The following is a 26,774-nucleotide window of genomic DNA, read 5'->3' as shown; positions in this document are numbered from 1 at the left end:
GTCAAGAAGCGAGGGGTTGGTAGTAGGTAAGTTAGTCCTTCCGTCATCCAGCTCATCTGTCTGGATCAATGACTAACTGCACCAAGAAAATGAACTGCCATTGGAAATGGGGAACAAATCTTTTAGGCTGTCACAGTATCCAGGGCATTCCTCTGGGAAGTACCCACAAATTAGGGACAGCTGCAACGCATTCTGTCTATAAATAGAGGAGAATAGAAATTTGCACACATGGGTTTTGGCGTGTTAATCAGTCTCTGTCTGACACTTGTATTTACCCCCAATATAATAAAAGGTCCTCAGTGTTCAAAGGGGATTTACAGGATAAGGTGTCCCTTCACATCCAATGTCAGTATAAATACGCTGAACTGTCAAAGGAATTAAATAAAAAAATCTTCTTATTCCCCCTTAGAGAAAAGGATTTTAAAATCTGAAGAAACAGCTTTTCCACTAACCTGTTATCCTCCCATTGTTCTTATCCTGTACCTCTTTGCATCTGACTGCCAGGGTTTCAAAGAGCCGTCAAAGACAAGCAGAGACTTTTATTCTATTCTTTTCTTTTTCACGATTCCTCAGATGCTTTAAACTGTTCACAATTCACAATTAGATTTTCACCAGAGACTATAAAAAAGATTAGGAAAAAAGAGCAGTCAAGGCTTGCAAAACCAGATCTGGAGCAAGACCTCACCTCCCAGATACTGGTGTGATGCCCTTACACACAGTATGGCTAACATACTGTAGCTATACAGTGGTTGAGTGAAAAATGACTGTATGTTTTTCATTTGTTCTGAAGGGATACATGACCATTGTCTAGTAACATGCCTCCAATTCATGCAGGGAAGTTAAAGATGGAAATACATAGCCTGTTGTCATGAATTACAGTCATCACTTTTGAAACATCAGTCATTACAGTCAGCACCTGCCAAACCTGGCTCCCCGTATCTTTGTCTATTGTGACCAAAACTGACTTGCAACAGGGACATGGAGGTAAATTTCAGAAAGCGAGAGGAGAACTCCAATTACAAAGCAAATGAATCTGTCATGTGAAGGCCAGCCCACTAACTCAAATGAATCTGTCATGTGAAGGCCAGCCCATTAACTCAAACGTGTATGCTAGCTAATCAGAGGTGCTTCCAGTTTCTTGTCCACTAATCTTGCACGCCTCCCTAATTACCGCTCCACAGTGCTAGCAGACAATCCCAAGTTCTGGCGAGAAAAACAGAAACACCAAAAGGATGCGAAGACCCGCAATATATTACCCGTCTGTACATAACTTTAAAGCACTCAATCATAAACAGAAATGTCTGTCCAGCGTACCGAAACAAATTGCACACTTCTGCAGCTGAAGAGACTACTGTAGTGCTGACTTTTCATTTTTCAATTCTGTATGTGCACTGCAAATTGCTCTGTGCAAAAAGGACCTAATGGAGTGTATGCTGCTGCTGCCGATCATGTGCATAGTAACCGAACACTAGTTCCTTATGCATTCAATATCTGGGAACTGTTTAATTGTGAGAGCAAGCCACAGCTAGCCTTTCCAGACACTCGATTGAGCCGCACTTATAAAGTAGTTTATGTTTTGATAGACCTTACATCAGCAGCTTGCGAGAAACTGATTTATTTTACAAACTGTTTAAGTTGCAAATAAATGGATTGCTGAAAGCAATTAATGTTTTTCTTGTCCGCCCCCAGTACTGTTAAACTCATATATGCTATTTTACTCACTGTTTTCAATTTGTTCCCAGATTATTCTTTAAAATATTCCATTAAATTGCCTTCAGAGCCTAATTGTTGGTGCCAGTCAATAACATTAGTAAAACTGTAAATGACTCACTCTAGACGCTGCAGAAAACAAATTAATAAATTAGAAACAAATTAGTCTTTTTTTGGTTGCGTGTCCCTAATTTTCTCTGAAATTCAACATTAAACTAAGAAAAAGGCTACAGGGTGGGAGAGAGCACTCCAAACTAAAAGTGACCATGATTAAAATACAGTGAAGGTTCAGGGAATGAGACCAAATAAAAACACCTTCTATACAACTGCTGTACGTTTGAACTATCACTCTAATAGCTCTGCAATATTACTGTTATAATATATATATATATATATTGATAACACATTGATCAAGAGAAATGGGTAAACATCTGGTTCATTCATTACGATCCTCACCCCTGAATGAACATCAGAGCTCCATTGGCTTTTCTCTGAGATACACAAAAATAAAAGCTTTTTACCTCGTGGCCAGATATTACAATTGCACTATTTATCATACATGATTCTTCTTTCTTTCTAAGACATCTGAAATACCAATCATTTATGGCAATCCCTGCTAGGCAACACACGGGACGAGAGAAACCACAGCCACTGCATGTCAGCATCACCTGCACCAATACAAACTGCAAACGTACACTATAATCACCCCCCTTCCACTGCTTACAAAAAAATGCCTATTCCCCCCACTGCTGATGATCTGGAAACACAGATTTAAATTACATGCCTGAGCCCTCTCAGGAGGAGAAGATGCTTGACGGCACCTATATTGTATGTACTAAATCAGCATTTCTTTCTCCCCTTTCTGAATATTTCTCCAACCCCACTGTGCTTATTCAGTGAAAAACCTGGTACTGACCCCCTGCGCAGGCACGTGCTTCAGCACAGGTTTATTGGAATTCCCAGCACACTGAAGGAGGTTGTCAGGGTTATGCTTCAAGGTTATTCATTTCTTTGGGCTGCAATTTGCAGAGCGCCTCCTTTTTGTGAAATCAAGCTCAGAAATCCGTCACCCATGTGGATTTATAAAGACCTCTTTAAGGCTATTTGCTTGATTTACAGTACAAGCGCATTTAAATGAAAAATGTGTACTCATCACAGCACGCTGTCCTTCACGTTGCAGTGCTTTCTGAAAAGGCTGTGTGTGTGTGTGTGTGTGTGTGTGTGTGTGTGTGTGTGTGTGTGTGTGTGTGTGTGTGTGTATGTGTGTGTGTGTTCGCGCACGCTTGTGTGTGTGTGTGTCCACATAACAGTGTTTTATGTGCAGAAAGGCTTTTCTGCTCCATCTACTGTAAGTGCAAGCTGCTCTTTCCCAGATGATCAATGAAAGAGGTTCTAAACTACTATACTGTCTGATTCTAATTATTTGGGTAGAAATTTTATTCTACGGCACGTGCAACATACGCAAAAAGCACAATTACAGTATCCATTTGCTTTCAACTCCATTTGCCTCCTGTACATATATGTTATTAAATCTGTACTGCAAATTAAGAATCCAATACTGTGCCCCCAGAAAAAGAGGGTGTGGCCACCTTGGACCAACACACTGAATGCTGCAGAGCATACAGAGTTGCTGGCGGATTGTGCAAGACCACCCCCAATAAACTAATGCCACTTGTAAAATAAGCCGGGTACAAACACATTGATATCCATGCAACAAAAATAAATACCAGCAGCAAGTTCAAATCTGTTATATTTTCCACAATACACAGCTTCTACAGTGTGGTGTGGTGATTACACACAGCTGCTGTGTTTCAGTGGTTATGTACAGAGTTAGCGAGTGTCTAAATCTGCCATCGAGTGGATACAGAAGATTGCCTAACGTCAGTCTCTCTTGTTAACGAGTTAAGAGAGGTTCTGGTCACTCTCTTATGTAGGCGATTAGCTATGACCCTTCCCATTTCCAGGCAATTATTGCACGCAGACAAGCTAATATATTCAGCTCCCCTGATAATTCTTCAGCTTCATTGGTGTAATGCGGCTTGAATTTGCAGTGCTCCCTTTTTCAATCTTTCAATTGGTCATCATCAGTTACAGATCCCCTTCTCTTTTGCTGCACTTGTTTGCTGTCCTTTTGATTGTATTGGGGCTCTGTTATAGGGCCAGATTCACCATGCCTTTAACTTTTGAGTTATTTAATTCATAATTTTACCTATTGTAACTCGATTATTTATTGATAAATAATATAAAAACACAAACTGCTCTCAAACGGAACTGATACATTTCATTATGCATTTCATCAAGACTATGCTTTTGTTTTTATTGTTTTTGATTATTATTTTTTTTTTGCTAGTATTGCATAATAGATATGAAACCATTACAAAAAATAAAACGGTTGACTAAAGATGTTTTTTCCATTATGTTCAGTTCCAGTGAGCTTATCTCAAAGAAAAGATCAATTAAATGGAAACGGAGACAAACACAGAATTCTTCATTCAGTCATTGTTACTGTTAAAATGTGTGATTGTCTCATTTTCCTTTTAATTACGTGAACCAGAAAGAAGGACTCTGTACCAGTGCTGGGTTTAGTTTAAAATCATGGCAGCACAGAAACCAGCATATACTCAGGGACACTGTGTTGAAGGAGGCTGTGAATGAAACACACAACAGCCTGTGGACACTTCTACAGTATGAACAAATCATCTTATAGAGTTACTGACAGTGCATGCCAAGTAATGTGTTGCTCATGAACCGATAGGACAGTAGCCTAATGATGCCATTTTTTTCCATGCAATGTTTAACAAAGAGACTAATTAGTAGCTGAGAAAGTCTGAATGAGATAATGAGGGTCGGCAATCTAAATAGAGTTACCTCGGAATTAATTATTGTTGGATTATAATGATTTGCCTGTTTTTTTTTGTTTTTTTTGTAGTACTGCTATGCAAATAAGTCGAATGGGAAGAGCTTATGTATCTTACAAGGCACATCGCTGGGGGATTTAGACTAAAGAAATCTCCAAATATAGCAGCTAAACAACCTCCACGCTAGAATAATGTACATCCTACACAATCAATTCTTGGGAGTTACAAATAAAGGCTCTACAAAGCAACTACATGTTCTGTTAAGTCACTTTATTAACTTGAAGATCTAAGACAACGATAAAGAAGTATGAATACTATTCATGAGGTGTTACTAGGGATATCGTTGGTGCTTTAGTGTTTTGAAAAACCATGACAGAATCCTGTTGGTCTGAAAGCCACAGAGCATTGCTTTCTGTTACATAATGTATTGAATACCTCCAGTACGTCTTCCTGTAGGGAGGTCAACTGTAGCAACTGCAATTGCAAAGTGTGTTGCTGTTGATGCAGAAGGGGATATGCAGATTGGAGACATTTTACTGGACATACGACAGTGGTCTCGGACAAGGGAAACAAAAATATCCAAACGATACACAGTGCATGAGAGGCAGCACCAGGGAGTAGCGACAATGTTATAAAAGTCACAGGCTAGCACATTAAACTACACACTGTCAGTACTTCTCAGCACACAGCGTCAGTATTTTGTACATTTTACTGTCGGTCATCATCATCTCCAGAGCCGTGCTGTGAATAAGGTTTTGAGACTCAGCAAGCTGTCTTAGTTAACCATTCTAAATGTGCAAATAACCACATTACTTGGAAGAGCTCTTCTTTCCAGAGTCAATTACAGTGGCATTTTTTGACATGGATAGATTGACACCAGCTCTGCTTATCAAAAACAAAATGTCTTACTTACTGGTGCCGCTGGAGTGATGGCATGCTTTCAGCTGCTAAACTCAGTGAAGCAGGCTTCTTATCCATTACCACTTAGTTTGTTCTTTCACCCCTATTTTAATAAGCGTTCTACCAAAAATGAATCTTGCATGGTTGCTAACATTTCAATTAATTATTAAGAAACTGTAAAACAAGTTTTTGTGAACCAGTCTGTGTCTACGTCTTCAATTCAGTGTCCTGCACAGATATCTCCACAGCCACAGCCCTGGAGTGAGTGATAGAGGACCTGTTTGAAGCAATCCCACCCAACACGCTTGCTGCTGCATTTGTAAAACTGATAGAGGCAATAGAGGCATACAAAAAATAAATATGCACTCACTCTGCAGTGAAATAGAGCGGTATGGGGTTTTAAATTAAGATTTTCACAGAAAGGTCATATAAATAATTGCATTGGTAAAATATGGTTGATTTATACCGGTCAGGTCATTATATAGGACAGGCAGTTAGTGGCTCTGTTTACCTTTTGTTAGACACCACTACTCCCAAGTACAAAGGTCATCTGTAGACTGAAAATTTGCAGACGACTTAAAGAAGGTGGTGAATCCCAATGTGAAATTTTTAATTAAGATATCTTACAGTTTAATTAACAATTACCAGTCGGAATCAAAACTACTCAAAGGGCAAAGCCAATGTAATGAAGTGACACTCTGCAGTGATACTTTACTGCCCAGAGAGCTGAAGGTACACACACTCGCTCATACAGTACCTAGCAAGCTGAGCAACATTGGCACATTCATCAGCATGCACCCCCGTGAAAACAATATAGCACAACCTCAACATATGTATACAGATCTATCTATCAAACATGCTGCAAGGAGAGCTAACAGCAAGTCATGAGTTACATAACAAAAAAACACACATGCTATCTTCTGTATTGCTTTAAAGAGGACAGATGCAGACAGTTTGGCCTCTGGAGGCCAGTGACTCAATTATCCAGTGAAAATAACTAAGTGGTACAAGATTCTGATTTGGAATGCTAGCTCAAGCACCAAGTCCCTCTGTGACCTCATGAAGGGATCCATCACTCCACCCTCCCTGTGCTTCTGCCCCAGCTGCAGAACTGACTAAAAGCACACCCCCAGTGAAAATGAAAGATACAGTAACACTTTACATGAAGTGCCTGTACTTACTGTGTATTTAAATAGTAGTTACTTAGTAAATACTTGTGTACTGACACATAATTACAATGTTATCATGCATCGTTACAATGTACTTAAGTATAAATCTGTTTGCCTGGTATAACCCTAACCCAAACCCAAATCCTATCCCTATCCCTAACCCTTTTCTGAATCAATTATGTACTTACATATCTTGTGCAAAAGACTTACACATTAAGTAAATTGTAGCTATGCATAATACCACTGTAATTATGTATAAGTACACATGTAGGTACTAGGTAACTACTATGGAAATACACAGTGTCACCTTTTACATTCAGGCTGTCGGGGGAAGGTGTGTGGTGGGTGCGAGGGTTAGGGTTAGGGTTAGGGCACACTCCTATGTTATTCTCAAAGTCTGCTGACATCAATAATAGATCAATCCACAGCTGACACCATGGGACAGGAGCATTCTCAGAGATCTGCATTTTATAACCAGAGGCACAAACCTCCGGCTTGCATGCTGCTTTCGTCATCTAATGAAGCTGAACAAGGTTGGGCCTCATCAGAATCTGGATGTTATGCTGTAGGGACTAGTGCTGGTGGCAATAGGCAGTATTTCATTCTGATCAGAATTATGGATAAATCAGTTGTTTTTCATTCAACAAACAATCAGACACGTATCCCATTCTAGATACAGGCAAGTTTAAATAAACCACCATAAAAAGGTTTACACAATGATTTATAGAGAGTGTTTATTACTTTTGCCAGCGAGGATTGGTATAAATCAAAGTGTAACCCTATACTCCCTTGGGTATGTTCCCATACAGATTTCATGCCTATTTTCTCAATGTCAAATATACTGGACACTGGGCAGCAAAGTTTAATTCATTTTAAAGGAACCTTATGAACAAAATGCAGAACAAATGAAACTGCAACATTCACACTGAAACATTATGCAAAAATACATAAATGATTAGCTATCATTAGTCACTGAGGAAGGTCTGATTATCGTTGCTGGTTTCCCTCACCGACTCCCATCACTAACGATGGAGCGCACTCTTCCCTCTGCCTCATATCCTCGGTTGGGTATTATTAAGTGGCACTGTGTTGTTGGTTTTGCTAACCAAATGTTTTGCGAAGGCATCGAGGTCACCTCTGTCTGTTTGTATTAAAGATATCATACCACTAGTTCAAAGAAGAGCAGCGGGGAACTACTTTATTGTAAGTAGGCAAATGTTGCTACAGGAACTATTTACGAATTGATTCAAAAAAGGATTGATGCACAGTAGGTTAGGCAGTTCTCCATAAAAAAAAAAAATTTGATGGTAAATTGAAGGGAGAGGTGTATAGGAGGCTCAGTTGATTTGACGACAGTCTGTCTCCACTGGGGGCCAGATTTGAGTGTAGTCTATAGCCAGTGAATGGGTCATTCTTACAGTCTTCACTGCAGAGCATAATGGACTTGGAATAAAATGATGAATGTTCTGTATTGACCATTTCTGGTGAGGCTGGCCTTCCAGGTCAGGATTAAGATGAATCATAATGGCTGTCATGCCTTGCAGGAGAACATCACACAACATCACACATTGTTTCACATTCTTCTGAACCGAATGCATAATGGTCTGAATAATGACAGTGAACCTTGGCAAGCTTAAATCTTAGTGTAGCAGTCAGAGCCTTGAGGTGCTAGACATAAAATGAGCTATATAAATGTGTGCTGTATCACACTGTACTGCTACAAACCTTTCTAATCACCTCATCGCAATACTGTTTTAATTAGTTTCCCAGTGCAGACTGCTGCAACAGAATGAAAGACTCTGCCTTGGGAACAGCAGTGATTTTCACAATCAAGAGGCTGACTGTCACAGACTGTCGAATGTCATCAATACTGTACGGTTCCTCCCTTTCATTATCAGAAGTCACTGCTAAAAAGAAGGAAGGTAGCTCAGAAAGCAAATCCACTGGCTGCAATGCCTTTCTGATAGTGCTGCTGTGAATGTGTGTGAGAGGTAATGAGAAAAGCAGTAGAACTATAGAAGTTAAACCATTATGAGTCAATGCCTTTCACTGCTAACAGGAAAACACCTTCTAAGATCTTACTCCAATAGCACTACATACGCCTAGCCTGTCATCTCTGGCAATCCATTATGTACCAAATTAATTTTTCTTTGAAAAAATCAGAACACACACTGTATTTATGTAATTGCATACATTCCAAATGAATGTTTCTTCACAGAAAAAAATGTAGTGAAATGTTATGCTGGCTATGAAGATCAGCATATAGAAAATGAAGATGTATCATCATTGTGATAGGAAAACACCAAGACATTTAGACTTCAGGTTCTTATTTTATATTGAGGGGTCATAAAAGCATCTACATTAACAGTTACACTTAAACTTAACTTTTGTTGTTAACAAAATTAGAGTAAATTATCATAACAATACAGTTAAAAAAAAAAAAGAACATTTAAATAACAGCTAGATGCCAGTTAAAAATGTGTCAAAAATTACAAAGTAGCCTGTCCTCCCATGAGGACAATGGCACTTAATGGGTAATGTAAAGTGTCACAGTGTATGCGTTCCTTCCGTTTCACTGATATTCCTACAATCCCAGCATTTTAAAAAATGAAAGGCTTTTTTTTTTAATTCCTTTTTGCTCTTTATTTTTTTGTCATTAAATATTTTGTCATTATATACTAATATAAATGTCTCTCTAGGTGAGGACAGCATGCCTCCATTTTCAGAAACACACTACAGCCTGCTTCCAACGCCTTATATTTAACTATACTAGAAATGAATGGACTCTTGTGGTCGTCTTCCACAAATCGTGTAAGAACCAACAGCGAGCATCCATTCACTGTACTGGGCACTGTATTGACACTGCAATATACAGGGTATGGCATACGATAGGAGACATACTCGTCGGTTGACGGTTGTTTATGCAGTAAGTATAATAAAAATCCGCAACGCCACGGAAGAACATTGCTATTAAAACGACAGAATTGGATTTTAATGTACAGTAACGCGTTCTAGCAAGGTGTGTTCTGTTTACGCTATTACGAAACAGCAACCAGATTTACTAGGAAATAAATAAGCACGCGTTTCAGAATGCACAGTGTTTAATGTCAGAATTTCACGATAATTAAGTTCTAAAGCAATCGTTAACTTCCACTTTCCCGTTTAAATAACCAAGTATAATGTTTTTTACACGCATTATGTTATCTAATATATGTATATCTGCTCCGTTTTAAGGACTGTTATATACAGTGCACAATGCTGTGCCGTAATTATGTTATTTTAACCGAAACGCATTCACAAAATCCTAAAAGCAGGTCGTACTCAAAATGCAAAATGCAGATACAGTATTGCTCCTCAAAGAAATAAGGTACTTTCAACTACTCATCACGTCTATAAGACTGCTTGTATCTATTACCTGCACTACGATAAATGAGTTAACCCATTAATTGCATTGAATAAACAGATTATAAATGCATTTTTAAAAATTGTATTATTAAAATTGGAATAAAAATAATAAAAATAAAAATAAAAATAAAAATGTTCAATGAATAATGAATGACAGCACAGCCGGCCTCGTAAAATCAGGCTTCTCGTGCACAGTAGTACACACCAATGTCGATACATAAACAGATGAACCCTAGAACTGCAATTGGGTTAGTGGATTTCAATACAGAACCAAAGTCAACCAGAGAAATACACACACACACACACACACACACACACACACACACACACACACACACACACACACACACACACACACACACACACACACACACACACACACACACACACACAACACACACACACACACACACACACACACACACACACACACACACACACACACACACACACAACACACACACACACACACACACACACACACACACACACACACACACACACACACACACACACACACACACACACACACACACACACACACACACACACACACACACACACACACACACACACACACACACACACACACACACACACACACACACACACACACACACACACACACACACACACACACACACACACACACACACACACACACACACACACACACACACACACACACACACACACACACACACACACACACACACACACACACACACACACACACACACACACACACACACAAACACACACACACACACACACACACACACACACACACACACACACACACACACACACACACACACACACACACACACACAACACACACACACACACACACACACACATATTCTGTGCAAAATTCATATTTCAAAGTCTTTAACAGCGAATGCAATCGTCATAATAAAAATGCAATCTGGAGTTAATATATAATATATACTGTTTGCCAGGAAATGGAATGCAATGTCTTCTACAGTACCTGTTAATCCCTGCCGTGGGTCCGGCAGCCGCTCCACCCCCGACTGCAGCTCCATTGCTGGGCTTGATGAGCTGTCCAGAGCCCGCTGGTGCTGAAATGGAACCCGGAGCTCCTGCCGTGGAGATGCCAGACCCTGGATCGCCGGGTTGCTCTCCACCCTCCATGCTGGCTTCGTTCCCCATTGTCTCGGTTAATAGAGACAAGGAGTATTAGAGTATATATATATATATATTATTATTATTATATTTTTATGAACACTACTTTATTAAAAAAAAAAAAAAATTAAAAAATAACAGAGCGAGAACTCAACGGCGATCTTCTTCCGCCATCATCACCTACAAACCAGCAACCTGCACGGATCAAGCGCGCAAGCACAAACCCCGACGCCGACGCTGACGCTAAGGGGCATCAGAAACACGGAACACGGGCGCGTCCACGTGATGGGGTTGGGAGCGCGCGTGTGTACTCCCTTGCTCGGTGACTAGCACAGGGTACGCGCCCTGAGAAACAACACCCAATTCTTTCTCTCGCCTGGTTGGATAGAAGATTGTAGAGTGAAAACAGCAGTGCTGAATATTGCTGTAGAGTAGTTCGTTGGGCTTCAATTAAATGTATAAGATTGCAACTGATGTTTATCAAATCAAGGATTGTGAAGCTGCTTCGATTAATCTCCAGACAAGCACAGAACATTTCATTTACAAGTTTTACAAGCAACTATACTGTCAAAATGTAAGAAGAAGAAGAAGAGGAAGAAGAAGAAGACGAAGAAGAGGAAGAAGAAGAAGACGAAGAAGATGACGACAAAACTAAAACCCTAAAACAAAACACCCACACACACACACACACACACACACACACACACACACACACATATATATATATATAGATATCTAGATCTAATAGATTAATATATATCGCATATATATATAATATATTACATATTATATCTATCTATCTATATATCTATATATCTATCTATATATATATATATATATATATATATATATATATATATATATATATATATATATATATATATATATATATATATATATATATATATATATATATATATATATATAGTGTGTGTGTGTGTGTGTGTGTGTGTGTGTGTGTATGAATGCATCTAAAATTAAACCTGATCTCTGTACAGAGACATCATCATTTTTGAACTTACAAATCTATTGGCATGCTAAGAGTCAGAAATCAATCCCATTTCTAAAGACAGTGAGTTCATGGTTATTGATAACAATCTAATTATAAGACCAGGGTTTTTAATGAAGGTAATGAGCTCTCAGATTGCTTGATTGCTGACTCCCCCTACAGTGTTATATAGATTTGTCTCTCCCCAGCTGTGCAGTAATAATTGTACCTGGTCCATCACAGTCATCCTGCTTGGAGCAATACTTCCAGTGACAGAAGAGCTGAAGGATCGAATGTGATACATTTTTAAACTACTAATGTAGGGTGAGAAGTGTTTGCATATTAAAGTGCATGGGCTGATGCATTAAAATTAACAAGAGACATGGTTTGTACTGTGCCTTCGATGCCCCTGTCATCAATAAAGATTTGCATGAATCTACCGGGCATGTGACTGAGCAAATATCTGCAGAGTTGTGTGCAAAAGGGAGCTATGAAATGAGTTGTGAAGCTGGAAATATTGAAGATGTTGTTCTGGTTTATTGATTAGATATTATTACTAATGTTATTAGATTAGGCCTGTGGTGTGTCTACTATTAATATTGCAACTGTTATTGCAATTGTTGTGGATTCTATTTTTAGTTCCCTTCTGTACAGTATAAACCTGAGCCAGACCAAACTGAAATGACATGGTTATCTGTGCAGCTATTAATATGTTTATCCCTCTGAGGATATTACACCATGTCTGCAAGAAACATTTAGAACAGGGGTGGTCTAAGTTGGTCCTTCCACTCCTGGTCTTTGTTTCAACCCTGTACTTGTAAATTGAACCAACCAACTGAACCTCCATCTAGACCCTGAAGTAGTTAATTATCTCATTTTACCAGTTAAACCTGGAGTGGAATGGACCCCTGATTTAGAACAATCCCATTTGGAACATTGTTATTTAGAACACTTTGCTTTGTAATACCTCGTTTTGCATTACCTCAAACTGCATCAACTTTGATATGCTGTGAGGGCAAAGAAGGTCTGCTTGACCAGATGATGCCCTCTATAAAGCAAGAAACACTAATAGCACCCTGCATGGCCTTGTCTTTGCTCTATGTTGATTTTGGTGATTTAGGTAAAAGGTTAGAGAATGTTTTCACTCTTCTGATAAAATGAAGAATTAAGTAAAAGATTACCTTTTAGGAAGGCAAGCAAACAGAGACGTCTTTAACATACTATGGCAGTAGAAATCATTTAAAAAATCAATGCATAATGCATGTTCACTATAACATGTCACTTTTGCCATGCATGGGACAACACAAATATCAGAAAGCCAGTTGTGAATCAGGCACTTTGATTGGATCACTGAATGGGACTTTTTAATACAGATGAAGGATTCGGAACACTATAGTCATGGATGAATTGGATAAACTAAGAGGTAAAGTTTTCCTCATTTGGGGTTCTAGGCAGACCTTCTTATATAAGTTTAGATGCCCCCGGTGCTCAAAGAGATCTTTCATAGGAAACATAAAGAAGTCCCCAAGCCTGGATATAAAGCTCTTCTGTTGTATTGCCAGGTTCTGTGCAGAGAGCATTTCTAAATTAATAAAACATGTCCGGGGCAGTGGCTCCAGGTTATGATACTCCTCTTTCCTTCTTTACAGAAACTTCTTCCAAAAATCTACTTACAGAGAGAAGGTTTACCTGATTGGAACTCATTACATTATCACATAAATATCCATTTTTAAAAAGGTCGAAATGGCCACAGATGTAATCAATCACTTTGACAATCCCACTCATCAATATTATAGAGCAGCTTACTTAGGGGATTAAAACTAGACACTTGACAAAATACTTAAATCTTGCTTGTTTAAGTATTCAATTAATGAAATAGCACAATAAGCATCCCCCACATTTATATCTATTGCAATATTATTATTCAAGCATTCAAGGCTTATTAAATGCCTTATAAAGAGACATTTTGTGTAACAATATTAGCAATACAAATGAGTACAATAACTTTAAAATTTAGATTACACAGACATGTATTTGTAGCCTACTTTATTCATCAACATATTCAAATGTTCTATAATAAAAGCGAGATTTTACAGCATGCAATATTTCAGACACTGTGGCACACACAGATTAAGCAGCAATAGAACAGAGGAAAAGAAAGGAGCAGCTTGCAGCTTAGTTAGATGAGTAATGACCCAGTTTACTTTAACAACTAAGCTCTTGGCATACATGGTGTGCCCAAGGCTGCACAACACCATTTTTAGACAGGATTTTTTTTTTTTCAGTTTCACCAGCTACCCATTTTAATATTCAATGCCTACAGTTATATGCAGTGGAAGCCTCACCATTGAAAGTTTGTCCATGTTAAAATTGCAGCTTTAGAATTAACAGCATCTGGTATTCCTGTGTAAAACATTCTCAAAGGGTTGCTCCAAAATGACGTTCTTAAGGTTGCCAACTATCTGATTGTTCAGCAAAGTGCTCTTTATTGGATAACAGAACCAGGATTTTAACTCTCAGAGAACCCTATATTAACCTGATGGTTCTGTTTCCATTTATTTTTATATATATGCACACACACCCCCATCTCAAGGAGGACATTCATTTCTAAATTTTCTTTTTACATCTTGTGTCCAGGGTCAGGTTAGGAATCCCACTCCTAGCACCATACAGTATGGGGCTCAACTGTTGCCTTGCACAAGGATCCTCAGGATGTGAGCACACCACCTTCGGACTCTGAGGCTGGTACTTGACCAGACTAGCTAAAGGAGAGGCTCACTTAGCCACTGATAGGATCACTGTACATTAGCCTGGTCATCAGCTTGCTCTTCTCTTTTTACAGGACCCTGTCACACAAAAATGCCATGGCTTTAGTTACCACTATAGCGTGTAGCTGTTCATCAGCTGCTTGAGATAATCCCTAGTGAGCTTGGCTAAGGGGTATCTACATGACCCTTCTACAGGTATTAGGACAGATGAATCTATGCAAAATGACTGGGGTGTGAGAGTTTACCCCATGCCCCTATAACCCCACGCTCATCAAATATCTAGGTATCCCTGAATGGTTCATTAGTTCTTATGTTCAGATACCTGTAAACAATTTTAACAAGCAATCCGTGCAGTTATACTACACTACCTATTCACTACCAAAAATCACAGAACAACAGAGTGAGGTACATAAAACATAATGATATGCCCAAAAATTGACATTCTGCCATGGTGACTGCCAAGAGTGATGTAGCATTCTCTTCCACTTGGACAACAAAGGGATCAGGAGGCGTCTGTAATCTTTTAAGATTGTTCGGTTGTTTGATCCTGTCAGCCTGCTTCCTTTTTCCACAGGTAGGGTGCTCTGCAGAAGGATGCTGCTTCACAGTCCTCCATGCCTCTTTCTAGATTGGTAGTCAGCAGACTGTAGTTGTTATCCGTTTATAATGCTACACTACAGTTCACGCTCCGGGCCCCTTCAAGGGCAGATGGCTATGGTGTACTGTGCTGCTGCATGCGATCGGATATTCCCTGTGTATTCACCCGATAAGATAGGGGCTGCACCCAGCAGGGCATAGATCACCCTGCCCATGAGGAAACACAGCCCTCGCAACAATGGAGAGCCAGGCTAGGCTGCACAGTGCATGGCCCAGTCAAAGGAAATAAGATAGGGGCTGCACCCAGCAGGGCATAGATCACCCTGTCCATGAGGAAACACAGCCCTCGCAGCAACGGAGAGCCAGGCTAGAATGCACAGTGTATGGCCCAGTCAAAGGAAATAAGATAGGGGCTGCACCCAGCAGGGCATAGATCACCCTGTCCATGAGGAAACACAGCCCTCACAGCAATGGAGAGCCAGGCTAGGTTGCACAGTGCATGGCCCAGTCAAAGGAAATAAGGCTCTTTGATTCACACAGAACCGGCTTGGTTTCTTTCCTTTAAAAAAGCGTCCCACTAAACAGGTTCAGAGGGGAGGGCGTGGATAGATTTAATCATGCCTCATGAACAAATTTTTAAACCTGTTGAATATTCTAGCAAATATCTCTACAGCAAGTTCATTTTACTGACACCTGGTGAATAATTGCTGCTAACTGGGCTGATTTTACAGTTCCAGCTGAATCTTGTTTGAAGGTGTGTAAGAAGGATAGATCCACTGAGTTACAGCATCTCATTTGCTGGGGTGTCCTCGTGTCAACATTTACAAGAGGGCTGGTTACGGGTTTCTACACTTGATTTAACTGATACTTATAGGAGACTTAATGGCAAACGAGAGAATTACACCAAATTCAATTCCACCAGTTGGCTTCACAGGTCCTGATTAGCACTTCTTGAATTAATGCATGTTACTTGAGGAAAGGTTGTCCAATATTAGTGGACATCTGTGAAATCAGCCAATAGTACCCTTTGTAAAATCTGTATAGGGTACATTGGCTTTTATATTTCAATGTTGTACACTATTCTATTCAGATTTCCTTTTAGTTCCCCTAAATTATATTGCTCCCACAGAGGCAGACCGACATATTGCTAATAGATTGAATGTGAATATTATTGTAATTCTGCAAAGTTGGGCCCCCAAATAGATTTGTTCTTTCAGAAATTATCTATCTATTAAATTCTAAAAAAAAAACAATAATAAAAAAAAAAAATCCTCAAAGTGCCAGAAATTACATTTGTATCCATTTGTTTTTGCTGCAGTCGTGCTGGTCACATTTCCAAAACCTCTCGATATATGTTCCAGTTCGGAATCACGTATGACGGTAGCCAATGCATTTGGACAAATCTCTTTGTTCTGTACTGTATCTGACCGAGGAAAATTATTAAAGAGATCTTGCTCCATCTACTGGTAATATACAAACATCTCCCATGAGACAAAATCCAAACACAATAAAAATCACATTGGAGCCGAGGCTGGTTTTACAATAATTACTAAATGACTTCAGCTTGGATCGCTCCCCAGACTCCCATGTTTACTAGTATATCTTATGTATATATCTCTTACAGAGTGCAAGGTGTATACTGTATACTTGCTTTGGGAGTGCAGTGTTTGGAAACGTTTTAATTGTATGAAATTGATAAAATGGTGGTACAGTGAATGCTCCCTATTAAGTGCAAGGGGCCCACAAAATGTGGTATTAATAGCTGGGGCTCCTTACTAGTGAAGGCACAAAGGATTTCTTGTAATTAATACCAAAGGCATTTTAATTGTTTTTAACCGGTTCAAACATACTATATATTTCAATGTTACATTTCTCTCAATAGTAAATTGGGAGGTTGTATTTGAGCTGAGATGATCTTACACAGAGACTTTATTTCTAAGAATGTTAAATGGATAGAAATCTTGATTACATCCCCTGCCAACCATCTACAGCATATACAGTACAAGAATGTGATGGAGGAGAAAAAGGAAAACCTGTACACAATACAGTATTATTGAAGCTTTAATAACAAAAAAGCAGTTGTAACAGTGCAAAAATGTTCACATGTGTTTTATAGTTAAACATAAAAAGTTATCACAACAACAAAAAATTAAAAATACAAAGACATGATTTTTACAGTTATTAAATGATATACCGGCATGGCAGCTTTAACTTTTTTTCCTTCCAAAAATAAAAATGATTTGAATAAAAGGATCTTTATGACGATTCGGGGGCTGGGTGAGCCAGGAGAAGGAAATCAGTTCCATTGCTGTTAAACTGATTTCAACACCTTCTGCCCAATATTATAACGCTCAGGAAATAAAGAAATAAACATTTTGGTGATTCTTTCTCTTCTCTTTTTTTGAAAGAGCTGAAGGTGTGAATTAAAGGCAGATCACTTCTGTATCTATACCTTTTTAGACCACTGTGTGGCTATGGACATCTCGTTATGGTACCTCTCTATATGGTAACAGGGTACTGGGAGACAGTCAACATGGTTTTAGGAAAGGGAGATCGTGCCTAACTAACTTGCTTGATTTTTTTGAGGATGCAACCGATAATGGATCTAATCTACATTAATGATTTAGATTCTGGTATAGTAAGCAAACTTGTTAAATTTGCAGACGACACAAAAGTAGGAGGAGTGGCAAACACTGTTGCAGCAGCAAAGGTCATTCAAAATGATCTAGACAAGATTCAGAACTGGGCAGACACATGGCAAATGACATTTAATAGAGAAAAGTGTAAGGTACTGCACGCAGGAAATAAAAATGTACATTATAAATATCATATGGGAGATATTGAAATTGGAGAAGGAATCTATGAAAAAGACCTAGGAGTTTTTGTTGACTCAGAAATGTCTTCATCTAGGCAATGTGGGGAAGCTATAAAAAAGCTAACAAGATACTGATACATTGTGAAAAGTGTTGAATTTAAATCAAGGGAAGTAATGTTAAAACTGTAAAATGCTCATCTTGAATATTGTGTGCAGTTCTGGTCACCTCGCTATAAAAAAGATATTGCTGCTCTAGAAAGAGTGCAAAGAAGAGCGACCAGAATTATTCCGGGCTTAAAAGGCATGTCATATGCAGACAGGCTAAAAGAATTGAATCTGTTCAGTCTTGAACAAAGAAGACTACGTGGCGACCTAATTCAAGCATTCAAAATTCTAAAAGGTATTGACAGTGTCGACCCAAAGGACTTTTTTAAAAAAGATTCGGGTCACAAATGGGTTTAGAAAAATCTCATTAGACAGAAAATAGGAGACACTTTTTTACACAGAGAATTGTGAGGGTCTGGAATCAACTCCCCAGTAATGTTGTTGAAGCTGACACCCTGGGATCCTTCAAGAAGCTGCTTGATGAGATTTTGGGATCAATAAGCTACTAACAACCAAACGAGCAAGATGGGCCGAATGGCCTCCTCTCGTTTGTAAACTTTCTTATGTTCTTATGTTCTTATGTTAAATTAAAAAACCTTGCACCGGTTTTGTGATTCTAACACTGCAAGATGAAAAAGCTGCCTTTTGCAGGAAAAGCATTAAAAAAAATTCAGACAAAAAAGAAGGAGTAGTGAGGTGATTTGTTTTTTTGTTTTTTTTTTTTTTTTCTGAAAAGGACCCAACTGTCACATGGTCTTGCCTAAACTGATGCCCAACAAGATCATTTATACATCAGTCTGTATTTGTTCATTAATGAAGAACAGGTTTGATAATGCATAATTACAATTATACCAGCACATGTAACTAAACATAAGAACTAGTAAAAGGAAACTGTGCATGATTTAATAATGTGACAGAAATAACTGTGGTATAACGAGATGGTCAGATATACAAAAAAAAAAAAAAAAAAAAAAAAAGATAAAACACCCCTAAACTAATTTGGAGATAAATGGGCACAAAATAAGTCCTTATTATACACATAAAACTATGAGAGCAGGAGAAAAAAAAAACTAATGGATTCATCCTCCCCAATCTGCAAACCACCCAAGCTTCTTAATCCAGACCTGGCACCATCACTCAGGCATCACAGCTCAGTCCTCACATTCAGAATTAATACACCCAAATACTGTGTTTGTCTGGTATATGAATCACAAGGAGCTGTACTGAGATCACCCAAATAGGAAACAGAACAGGATAAGAAAAATAAAAATGGGGCATTCACAGCTGGATCTGAACAGCCCAAAACAACTGCACACGTGAAACAAGAGTCCCTATCTGTGTGTGAATGTGTGACTAGCTTCATTAAATGGTCTGCTAAAACTGAGCATCTTCCGCAATGAGCAGAAGATACTATGGATATATGCAATAGCGTTTCCCTTATTGCCGTTAAAACCCGCAGACCAGTTCCTGGGTTGGGTTCGGTACAGTACTGTGTAGAGTCCTCTGTTCAACAAGCTAAACTAATACAAGTTTTCCAAGCGCTGGGTTTTGTGTGTCAGGGTTACTGCCGCTTGGCTTTGTATGGTCGGGAGCGTTTCCGACGGTCCGGCTTCCTCTGTTTGTGGAGGCGTCCGATGCTGACGCCCTGACGACGTCGTACAGAGATGTTCTGTTCCACAAGGCTGGCCAGCATTCCTGAGGAAAGGCAAAATCGACAGGGTTAAAGGGAGGCCTTTCAGCATCTGATGACCGATAGGGAATTACAAGAACATGGTGTCTGATCCACACTAAATGAATAAATGGAAAACTTTTAACAACTGAGCTGAAAAATTGGAAATTGAATTCCTGAAAAAAGTTTTTTTTTGTAATTGGTCTGCAAATTCTGGAAAATAGTGTCTGGATGTCTGGAAATATAAAATCATGCCGTGACAATGCTGTGCTCTGCATCCATCTTCTGCCAGTGTGCCCAACATTAACCAAAATGAGGTCAATATTTCTTCTCAGACACTTGGTCACCTTTTTTTCACACTGGAAATAAACTGCTGCTTGTAAATGTTAAAGGATGCATAACTATTTAAAGTAATAAAGAAATTTGAAAGTGAAATCCACCCGACAAAGTCCAATACTGTATGCTCAAGTTAACATCTAATTAGACTGATAAATAAACTGGTTTCTCAGTAGTGTCATGGTGCAGCAGTCAGAAATGGTCTCTTTCCTTCAAGTTTGTGTACAATATCATGCAAGAGGATAAATATTAGCCAATTTCCAGGTATTAATTTCTGAATTACCTTTTACTAGGAACATGTAGTATAGTTCTCCGCAGAGTATCAATGTAACACACACTGCCAAGCAATGCAAGTAAAGTTCTAACAATCCAATGCAAGTAATTCTCACCTTCCTGTGCCAGCATGGATATAAAAGTACATATAAACTCGTCATAGTTGTGAGTCCTCCTTTGGTCATCAATCTGAAAAAAATAAAACAATAGGTTGTTGGAAAACAGAAAAAAATGTGTTTGTTTCAGAAGCATTACCCTAAAACCGATGCCTGTGTCCATCAGCAAAACCTTTCACTCGTTCATTTGTTTATTCGCACCTCGTGAAACTGCTAGTGGTCTGTCCACACACTTGTATTGTAATATACACTTAACCATCTGCTCAAAGATTTGGAAACCTACCTTGTATTTCTTTCTTTTTTCAACCTCCTCTTTCAGGCAGGCCTCATAGTTGGCTATCTCAGCCTCTACACATTTGAGCAAAGCGAGGAGCTCCTGTGATGTAAAGAAAATTCATTTACGATGGGGCTGGGTGGGGTAGATGGATACAGGTTTAGGGAAGCAATTAACTACTAGAGCACCTGAACGGATGTTTAACTGATTGAATTAAACATGGTTGTAACAAAGACCTAATCTAGAATGTTTCCCACCCCAGCACCTAACCTTTACAGAGCCTCAAAAAAATATTACATTAAAACCTACAACAAGTAAAGTGCAAAGCGTTACTACAAAATAAACTTTTAAAAAACTTTTTTAAATGGGTCACTGACTTTAGGGGAGTATTTCTCTCCTATGGTTTTGCTGGTACTGTTTTCCCCAGTGTCCAGTTTCTCCTTGCTGTGTCTGGGTTCAAGAGCCTCATTGTTCTCCTCTACATTGCTCTGCAGCTGCCCGCTCTCATTCTTCACCTCCTTAGGACTTTGCTCTGAAAGCACAATTACAGACATTACACATGTATGCTTCAGCTTCCCCATTATTTTCTAAAAGAGAAAGAAGTCAGTCCTTGCCAGTACTTGAAAGCTTGGATGGGACCTTGTTAAATTCAAGTGTTTTAGTAGAAGTCTTGAGTAAAAGAGAAGAGTGCACCCGATTCTAGCAGTAAAAGCACCCATTTTTTCCAATTTTATATACAGAGGAACTCTGACAGCGATCAAATCAACTGTCTCTTTTATTGATGCTTAAGAATGTTTGTTTTTTTTAAACCTGAAAAAAAAAAAAATTGGTCAAAAATAATTCTTTATTATTACCAACTAGCACAATACAAGGGTTGAAAAATGCAAGCCAGCGCACCTTTTAATAAAAAGATATTACACAGCAAAAATGTACAAAGAAAGAGCCACACACTCCGCAGCAAACCTGTCACCTAAAGCAGCCCCTTACCGGTGTGAGCGAGGGTGCAGAGCACTCCGTCGGCCTGCAGGTGGAGCAATGCAGAGCTGACGGCCTGGCCCAGGTCCCTCACGGCCCGGTTGTAGCGCAGGCAGTCAAGTCGCAGCAGGCCCTCGTCCTCCCCGAACAGCACCTTGGAGAGGTGGGAGGTGACGGGGCTGGAGGGTCGAGTGGCGCTGGCTGAGCGGATTGGCGAGCGCAGCGGGGAGTTGAAGGCGCTGCCAATCTCCGAGGCGGTGTCTGTGCTCTCATTGCTGGGGGTGGGTGAGGGCTGGGAGGGGGCAGTGATGCAGATGCCCCCCGCTGCAGCAGTTTTGATGGTGAGCGGCACCGTCAGGTCCTTCCTCTGGGACTCCTTCAGCTTCTCAGTCAGCACGCCCATGGTGTTGGGCTGCAAGAGGGACAGCTGGCCTCCCTTTGACTGCTTCAGGCCAGGCTTCCTCTTGTACCTGCAGCGAAAAAGAGAGAGGAGAGAGAGAGAGAGAGAGAAACAGTACTTTTTTATTTTAAAATTATTAGTCTATGCACCATTTTGCTTTTTTTTATCTGAATTACGCGCAGGATAAAACTGTAATAATTACTGAAATTTCATGTGTGTCTTGTAAAATTATTACACGTGATTTATAGGCAGGAGCTACTTTCAACAGCAAACAATTACTATAAGTTGCTCATGCTGCATTCACTTTTGTATGAGAATGACAGCCCTGTCAATGTTTGAAACATCAAGATAAATGAAAACGTTATTAGCTCTGAGCCAATGTTTGCAAGCCCACACTAACGTCAGCGGCTCACCTCACTGGAGCCTCGGCTTTGCTGGTGTCCTCTTCCTCTTCATCGTAATCATCCTCATCATCCGAGTAAGGCTGAAGTGAGGGGACTGGAACCCGGGTCCGCCCTACCCCCGCTGCTAGGTCCTCCTCCTCCTGTCAACGACAGCACGTCGTCAATGAGTCACTGGGGCACAGCAGAGCGCTTGTGTTGTGACCGTACCTTGTACACTATGTCAAACTACCAGATTTATGAGGAAAAATATATTTTGAAACCATCTGACAAAATGAACCATGCAACAAAAGAGCCCCAACAATTTGCGTTCGCTAATACAAGAAAAACTAAAACATATTTAGTAGTGTTGTCAATGTAACCTGTTACAGCATACTCCCAACAGTTTTCATTCATCCTAATACAATCATACTCCACAAGGTAAAACACACATTTGTTGCAATGAATCCAAACTGTCAACAGATGGTGCTCTTCTCTGTCAGTACACAAACAAGGGACGACAATACAGCAGGGATGGAAATATGACTCCTACTGCAAAGCAGTTTCACCTATACCAGGTTTGTATAGGACAAGCTATTAAACTCATAGTAAAACCAGGAATGGATACCCTTAATATACCCTTTCTTCCATGATAAACTTCTAGCGATACGATTAACAAACCTGACATACAAATGCAATCCAAGGTAGGAGAATTTTAGGTAAACTACGAGCAAGGGAAGATTCTTCATTAAAAGCGGCATTAGGGCAGAAAAATGATATTTTTTCATTATTCATTATCTCCTGTTGGATCGGACCCTGGAGGCAGCAACTCTAAAAAACGATTTACAAAACAAAAAAAGACAGCGCCTGGCTGTGTACACGGATATACTATAATAATATATACCATCGTATCACATGAATGAAGCTTCCTGACCTGCATGGGAGACTTGGCGTAGTTGTGGTTGTCGAGGAAGGCTGGCCACCGCTGGACTGTGGGGCTGGGGGTGACGGGCGGGTCGGTCTGCGAGCACAGCACCTGTTTCCTTGGGGCTTTTGATCTGCTTGTTGAGCTCGGGTTTGGTTCCGGCTGGCTCTGCGAAGAGGAAGACTCTGCAGATTCTGGAAAGTCAAAAGCAGCATTAGGACTGGGACCTGCACCAGTTCCCTTCTTATTCTTATTCCAAACATTGACCCTTATGTGCTGTTCATGTCCGTGCTATTGTGATTTACTCTTAACCTCCTACAGATCTTTTGCGATGATGATTTTGTGCAAATGTTTAACCTATACATACAGTCTGAGATTAAAAGGACTATATTTATGGTTAATTCTCCAGAGAAGCAGTCGTGCTGCATTTAAACAACCTCTTCCGTGTATTGCTGATGCAATGTGTTTAATTACTGTGAGTACCTGTGCGTGAGGGGTCTGCTGTAGCCAGTGCCTTGTCTGACTCTGCTTCCTTTTTCACTGTAGGAGAAGTCTCTTCTGGAGGCGAGGATTCCTGTGCTTTCCGATCCTGGACCAGTTCTGGCTGTGTCACCCGGATAAGCTACAATAAACAGAATGACAAAACACATGGTAAAAAAATACAATGCGTCAAAAGTGAGCTATATCAACCACTGCAGTTTGCATTTCATTTCTCATTTAGTTTAGCAAAACATGTGCAAAAATACGCTGAGTAGCAGCTCCAAAACTGTGCATCGGTTCTTCAGTAAGCAAAACAGATCAAACTCACTGTGCTTGCTGACTTGTTCATCCATCCATTGAAAGTGGTAAAGCTGGCCTGATGGTCTTTACCACAGATTAAACGTGCCCCCTGTCAAGTTAACCCTCCATACCTGTTGAAGGCCCTCCAGCACGGTCTGTCTGTTCATTTTGAGCACGTGTAACTTAGACTCATATTTTATACGCCGGTCGGGGACAACAGCCATCAGGTTGAAGCGGATATCGTGGTATGGCTCCCTACGAATGGATAGAGAACATTCAGCCCAACTGTGCCTTTCAACTCAAGCTGGCAGGTTTAAATGTGAACTCACTGGCATGAATTCTTGTCTTGCAACAAAGGATTCAATTATGTTTACCTGGCATCTCTTTAATTTAAAACCATTGATACTAAGGACAGACAGGCATATGTTTTACAGGAGATGAGAGCTTAATAAATTGATTGAAGGTGATCGTCATTTTCCTTACCCAGCTGTAGCCAGTCCTATCCTCTCCATGATGACTCTCCTGGCTTTGTCCGTCCACTCCTCTTCCTCTCCCCAAGGTCCTAAAGAAATACCAGTTAATACATTTACAATCACACTCAATTGGGTAATTTCAGCTCAAGTGGATCAAATTGATTATAGTGTCTGCAATTTGCCTATTTTGATGACCCTTGTCATGATTTTTTCCATGCGGGACAAGTATCAATAAAGCTTGTGTAAATAGCTTTCCAACAATAACAAATTAATTGATGCGAGAGTGAAGCAGCCCCTTTTGTTGCACTTGAGCTAGATTGACACAATTATCAAGTGGCTGGCGCAATGACTTTTAAATGAAGCCCTGGATGGTCTGGGAGGTTCTGCAGCTGCAATCTTTCCTGTTGCTCTTACCATGGTCAATGGGGTACGCTTTCAGCCCATCGAGCTCAAACAAGCGCCCCTTGATCGGCACGTAACTGACGAAGTGGAAGGCCTCCATCGTTCTCACAGCACTGATCCCATTCTGTTTCTCTGGAAGGTGTCGTGGTTCAGGTCTTCAGAGGAAACACAAGTAACACAAACGAGGCAGTAAAGTCCAACATGTTCATTGTTTTACCAGGAGAAAGCAATACAGCCTCCATGTTAGGCAGTTTCATTAGTGCCAGCTATACAGGCATATGAAATAAGGTGGATAGTTTTTTTTATATATATATTATTCCAAAAAGAAACTAATGCATAGTGCAGAATAAACTTATTCTCCCCAAACTATCAGCCAAATAGTGCTTAATTTTTCTACCAAGTAAATTATTTGGTAAGTTTTGAATTAAGATTATCACTAACGATTGACCAAAAAACTAACTTGTGGAACACTTATTACTTCAACCACATATATCAAATAGATGGATTGATATGTTCATTGTATTGGAAGACCATTATAAGAGCCATTCGCTCATGATCCCTAACTTAACATATAAGCAAGAGAAAAATGGTTTGCATCTTACCTAGCATGGCTGTTGTGAGCTTTTGCAAGCTCTGGTGCATTGCCAATTGCATAGCCTTTACTCTGGAATGACAAAAGGTCTGTTTTCACATTACAGAGTAGCAGTTTCACTTCATTATGTGGCATTTTACTTATGGCTTTGTGAGCAGTTGTAGTTGGAAGAGATTTTAAAAGGCTGTATAAGAACCACGGTATTCATTTCTCTACACTATTGTCCCGCTGTACTGCTTTAAAAAGAGACAGACATTTTGTATATGACAACTGGGACAGTTTCTTACCTCTGGGCTGAACCCTTTGGTAAACTCCTTCATACGGCTTAGGGTTAGTCCGAGCTCTACATCGTTACAGTTCAGGAGGACACTCAGCAAGGCGTGGGTTGCACACGAGTTGGGGATCAGCTGAGCAAACAGGAAAATAACAGATATTAAGAAGAAAAGCCGGTACTAAACACACACACGCAACTATCAGCAACAGAAAGGTTCCACCATACCTGATGTGCAAAGAACATGTCGTTTACAATGTCATCATCAATGACAGACGTCTCATCCACCAAGGTAGAGACCTTCCTCCGGGATCGGCGCTCTTCAATCCACTTAAATAAGAAGATGAAGCCGTACACAGGACTAGGGAGAGAGCAGAATGGGAAAGTAACAAACCGTTGGATACCGGTGCTAATAAAAAAAAAAAAAACACAGGGCAATGAAAAGCA

General features: G+C 39.8%; 2 protein-coding genes across 2 annotated transcripts in view; both read right to left on the bottom strand.

The window, feature by feature from the left end:
• Positions 1 to 11,381, bottom strand: part of LOC121298145 (protein bassoon-like) — a 120,287-nt gene extending 108,906 nt beyond the window's left edge. Inside the window, 1 exon segment of the mRNA XM_041225014.1 lies at positions 11,034 to 11,381. Within this exon segment, the coding sequence (XP_041080948.1) occupies positions 11,034 to 11,215 (182 nt within the window). The 5' untranslated portion in view covers positions 11,216 to 11,381.
• Positions 11,382 to 19,164: 7,783 nt separating this feature from the next.
• LOC121298272 (ubiquitin carboxyl-terminal hydrolase BAP1-like) overlaps positions 19,165 to 26,774 on the bottom strand; it is a 9,349-nt gene continuing 1,739 nt past the window's right edge. The window contains exons 4-17 of the mRNA XM_041225302.1: positions 26,556 to 26,688; positions 26,344 to 26,463; positions 26,067 to 26,128; positions 25,477 to 25,619; positions 25,073 to 25,151; positions 24,721 to 24,844; positions 24,293 to 24,431; positions 23,819 to 24,003; positions 22,918 to 23,048; positions 22,117 to 22,574; positions 21,507 to 21,661; positions 21,139 to 21,231; positions 20,856 to 20,928; positions 19,165 to 20,156 (exon numbers count right to left, since the gene is read on the bottom strand). Of these exons, the coding sequence (XP_041081236.1) occupies positions 20,023 to 20,156; positions 20,856 to 20,928; positions 21,139 to 21,231; positions 21,507 to 21,661; positions 22,117 to 22,574; positions 22,918 to 23,048; positions 23,819 to 24,003; positions 24,293 to 24,431; positions 24,721 to 24,844; positions 25,073 to 25,151; positions 25,477 to 25,619; positions 26,067 to 26,128; positions 26,344 to 26,463; positions 26,556 to 26,688 (2,029 nt within the window). The 3' untranslated portion in view covers positions 19,165 to 20,022. The remainder of the gene's footprint in view (positions 20,157 to 20,855; positions 20,929 to 21,138; positions 21,232 to 21,506; positions 21,662 to 22,116; positions 22,575 to 22,917; positions 23,049 to 23,818; positions 24,004 to 24,292; positions 24,432 to 24,720; positions 24,845 to 25,072; positions 25,152 to 25,476; positions 25,620 to 26,066; positions 26,129 to 26,343; positions 26,464 to 26,555; positions 26,689 to 26,774) is intronic.

This window comes from Polyodon spathula, chromosome 23 (assembly GCF_017654505.1).
Source record: "Polyodon spathula isolate WHYD16114869_AA chromosome 23, ASM1765450v1, whole genome shotgun sequence".
NCBI classification, from domain to species: Eukaryota; Metazoa; Chordata; class Actinopteri; order Acipenseriformes; family Polyodontidae; genus Polyodon; species Polyodon spathula.
This window is presented reverse-complemented; position numbering and strand designations above follow the sequence as displayed.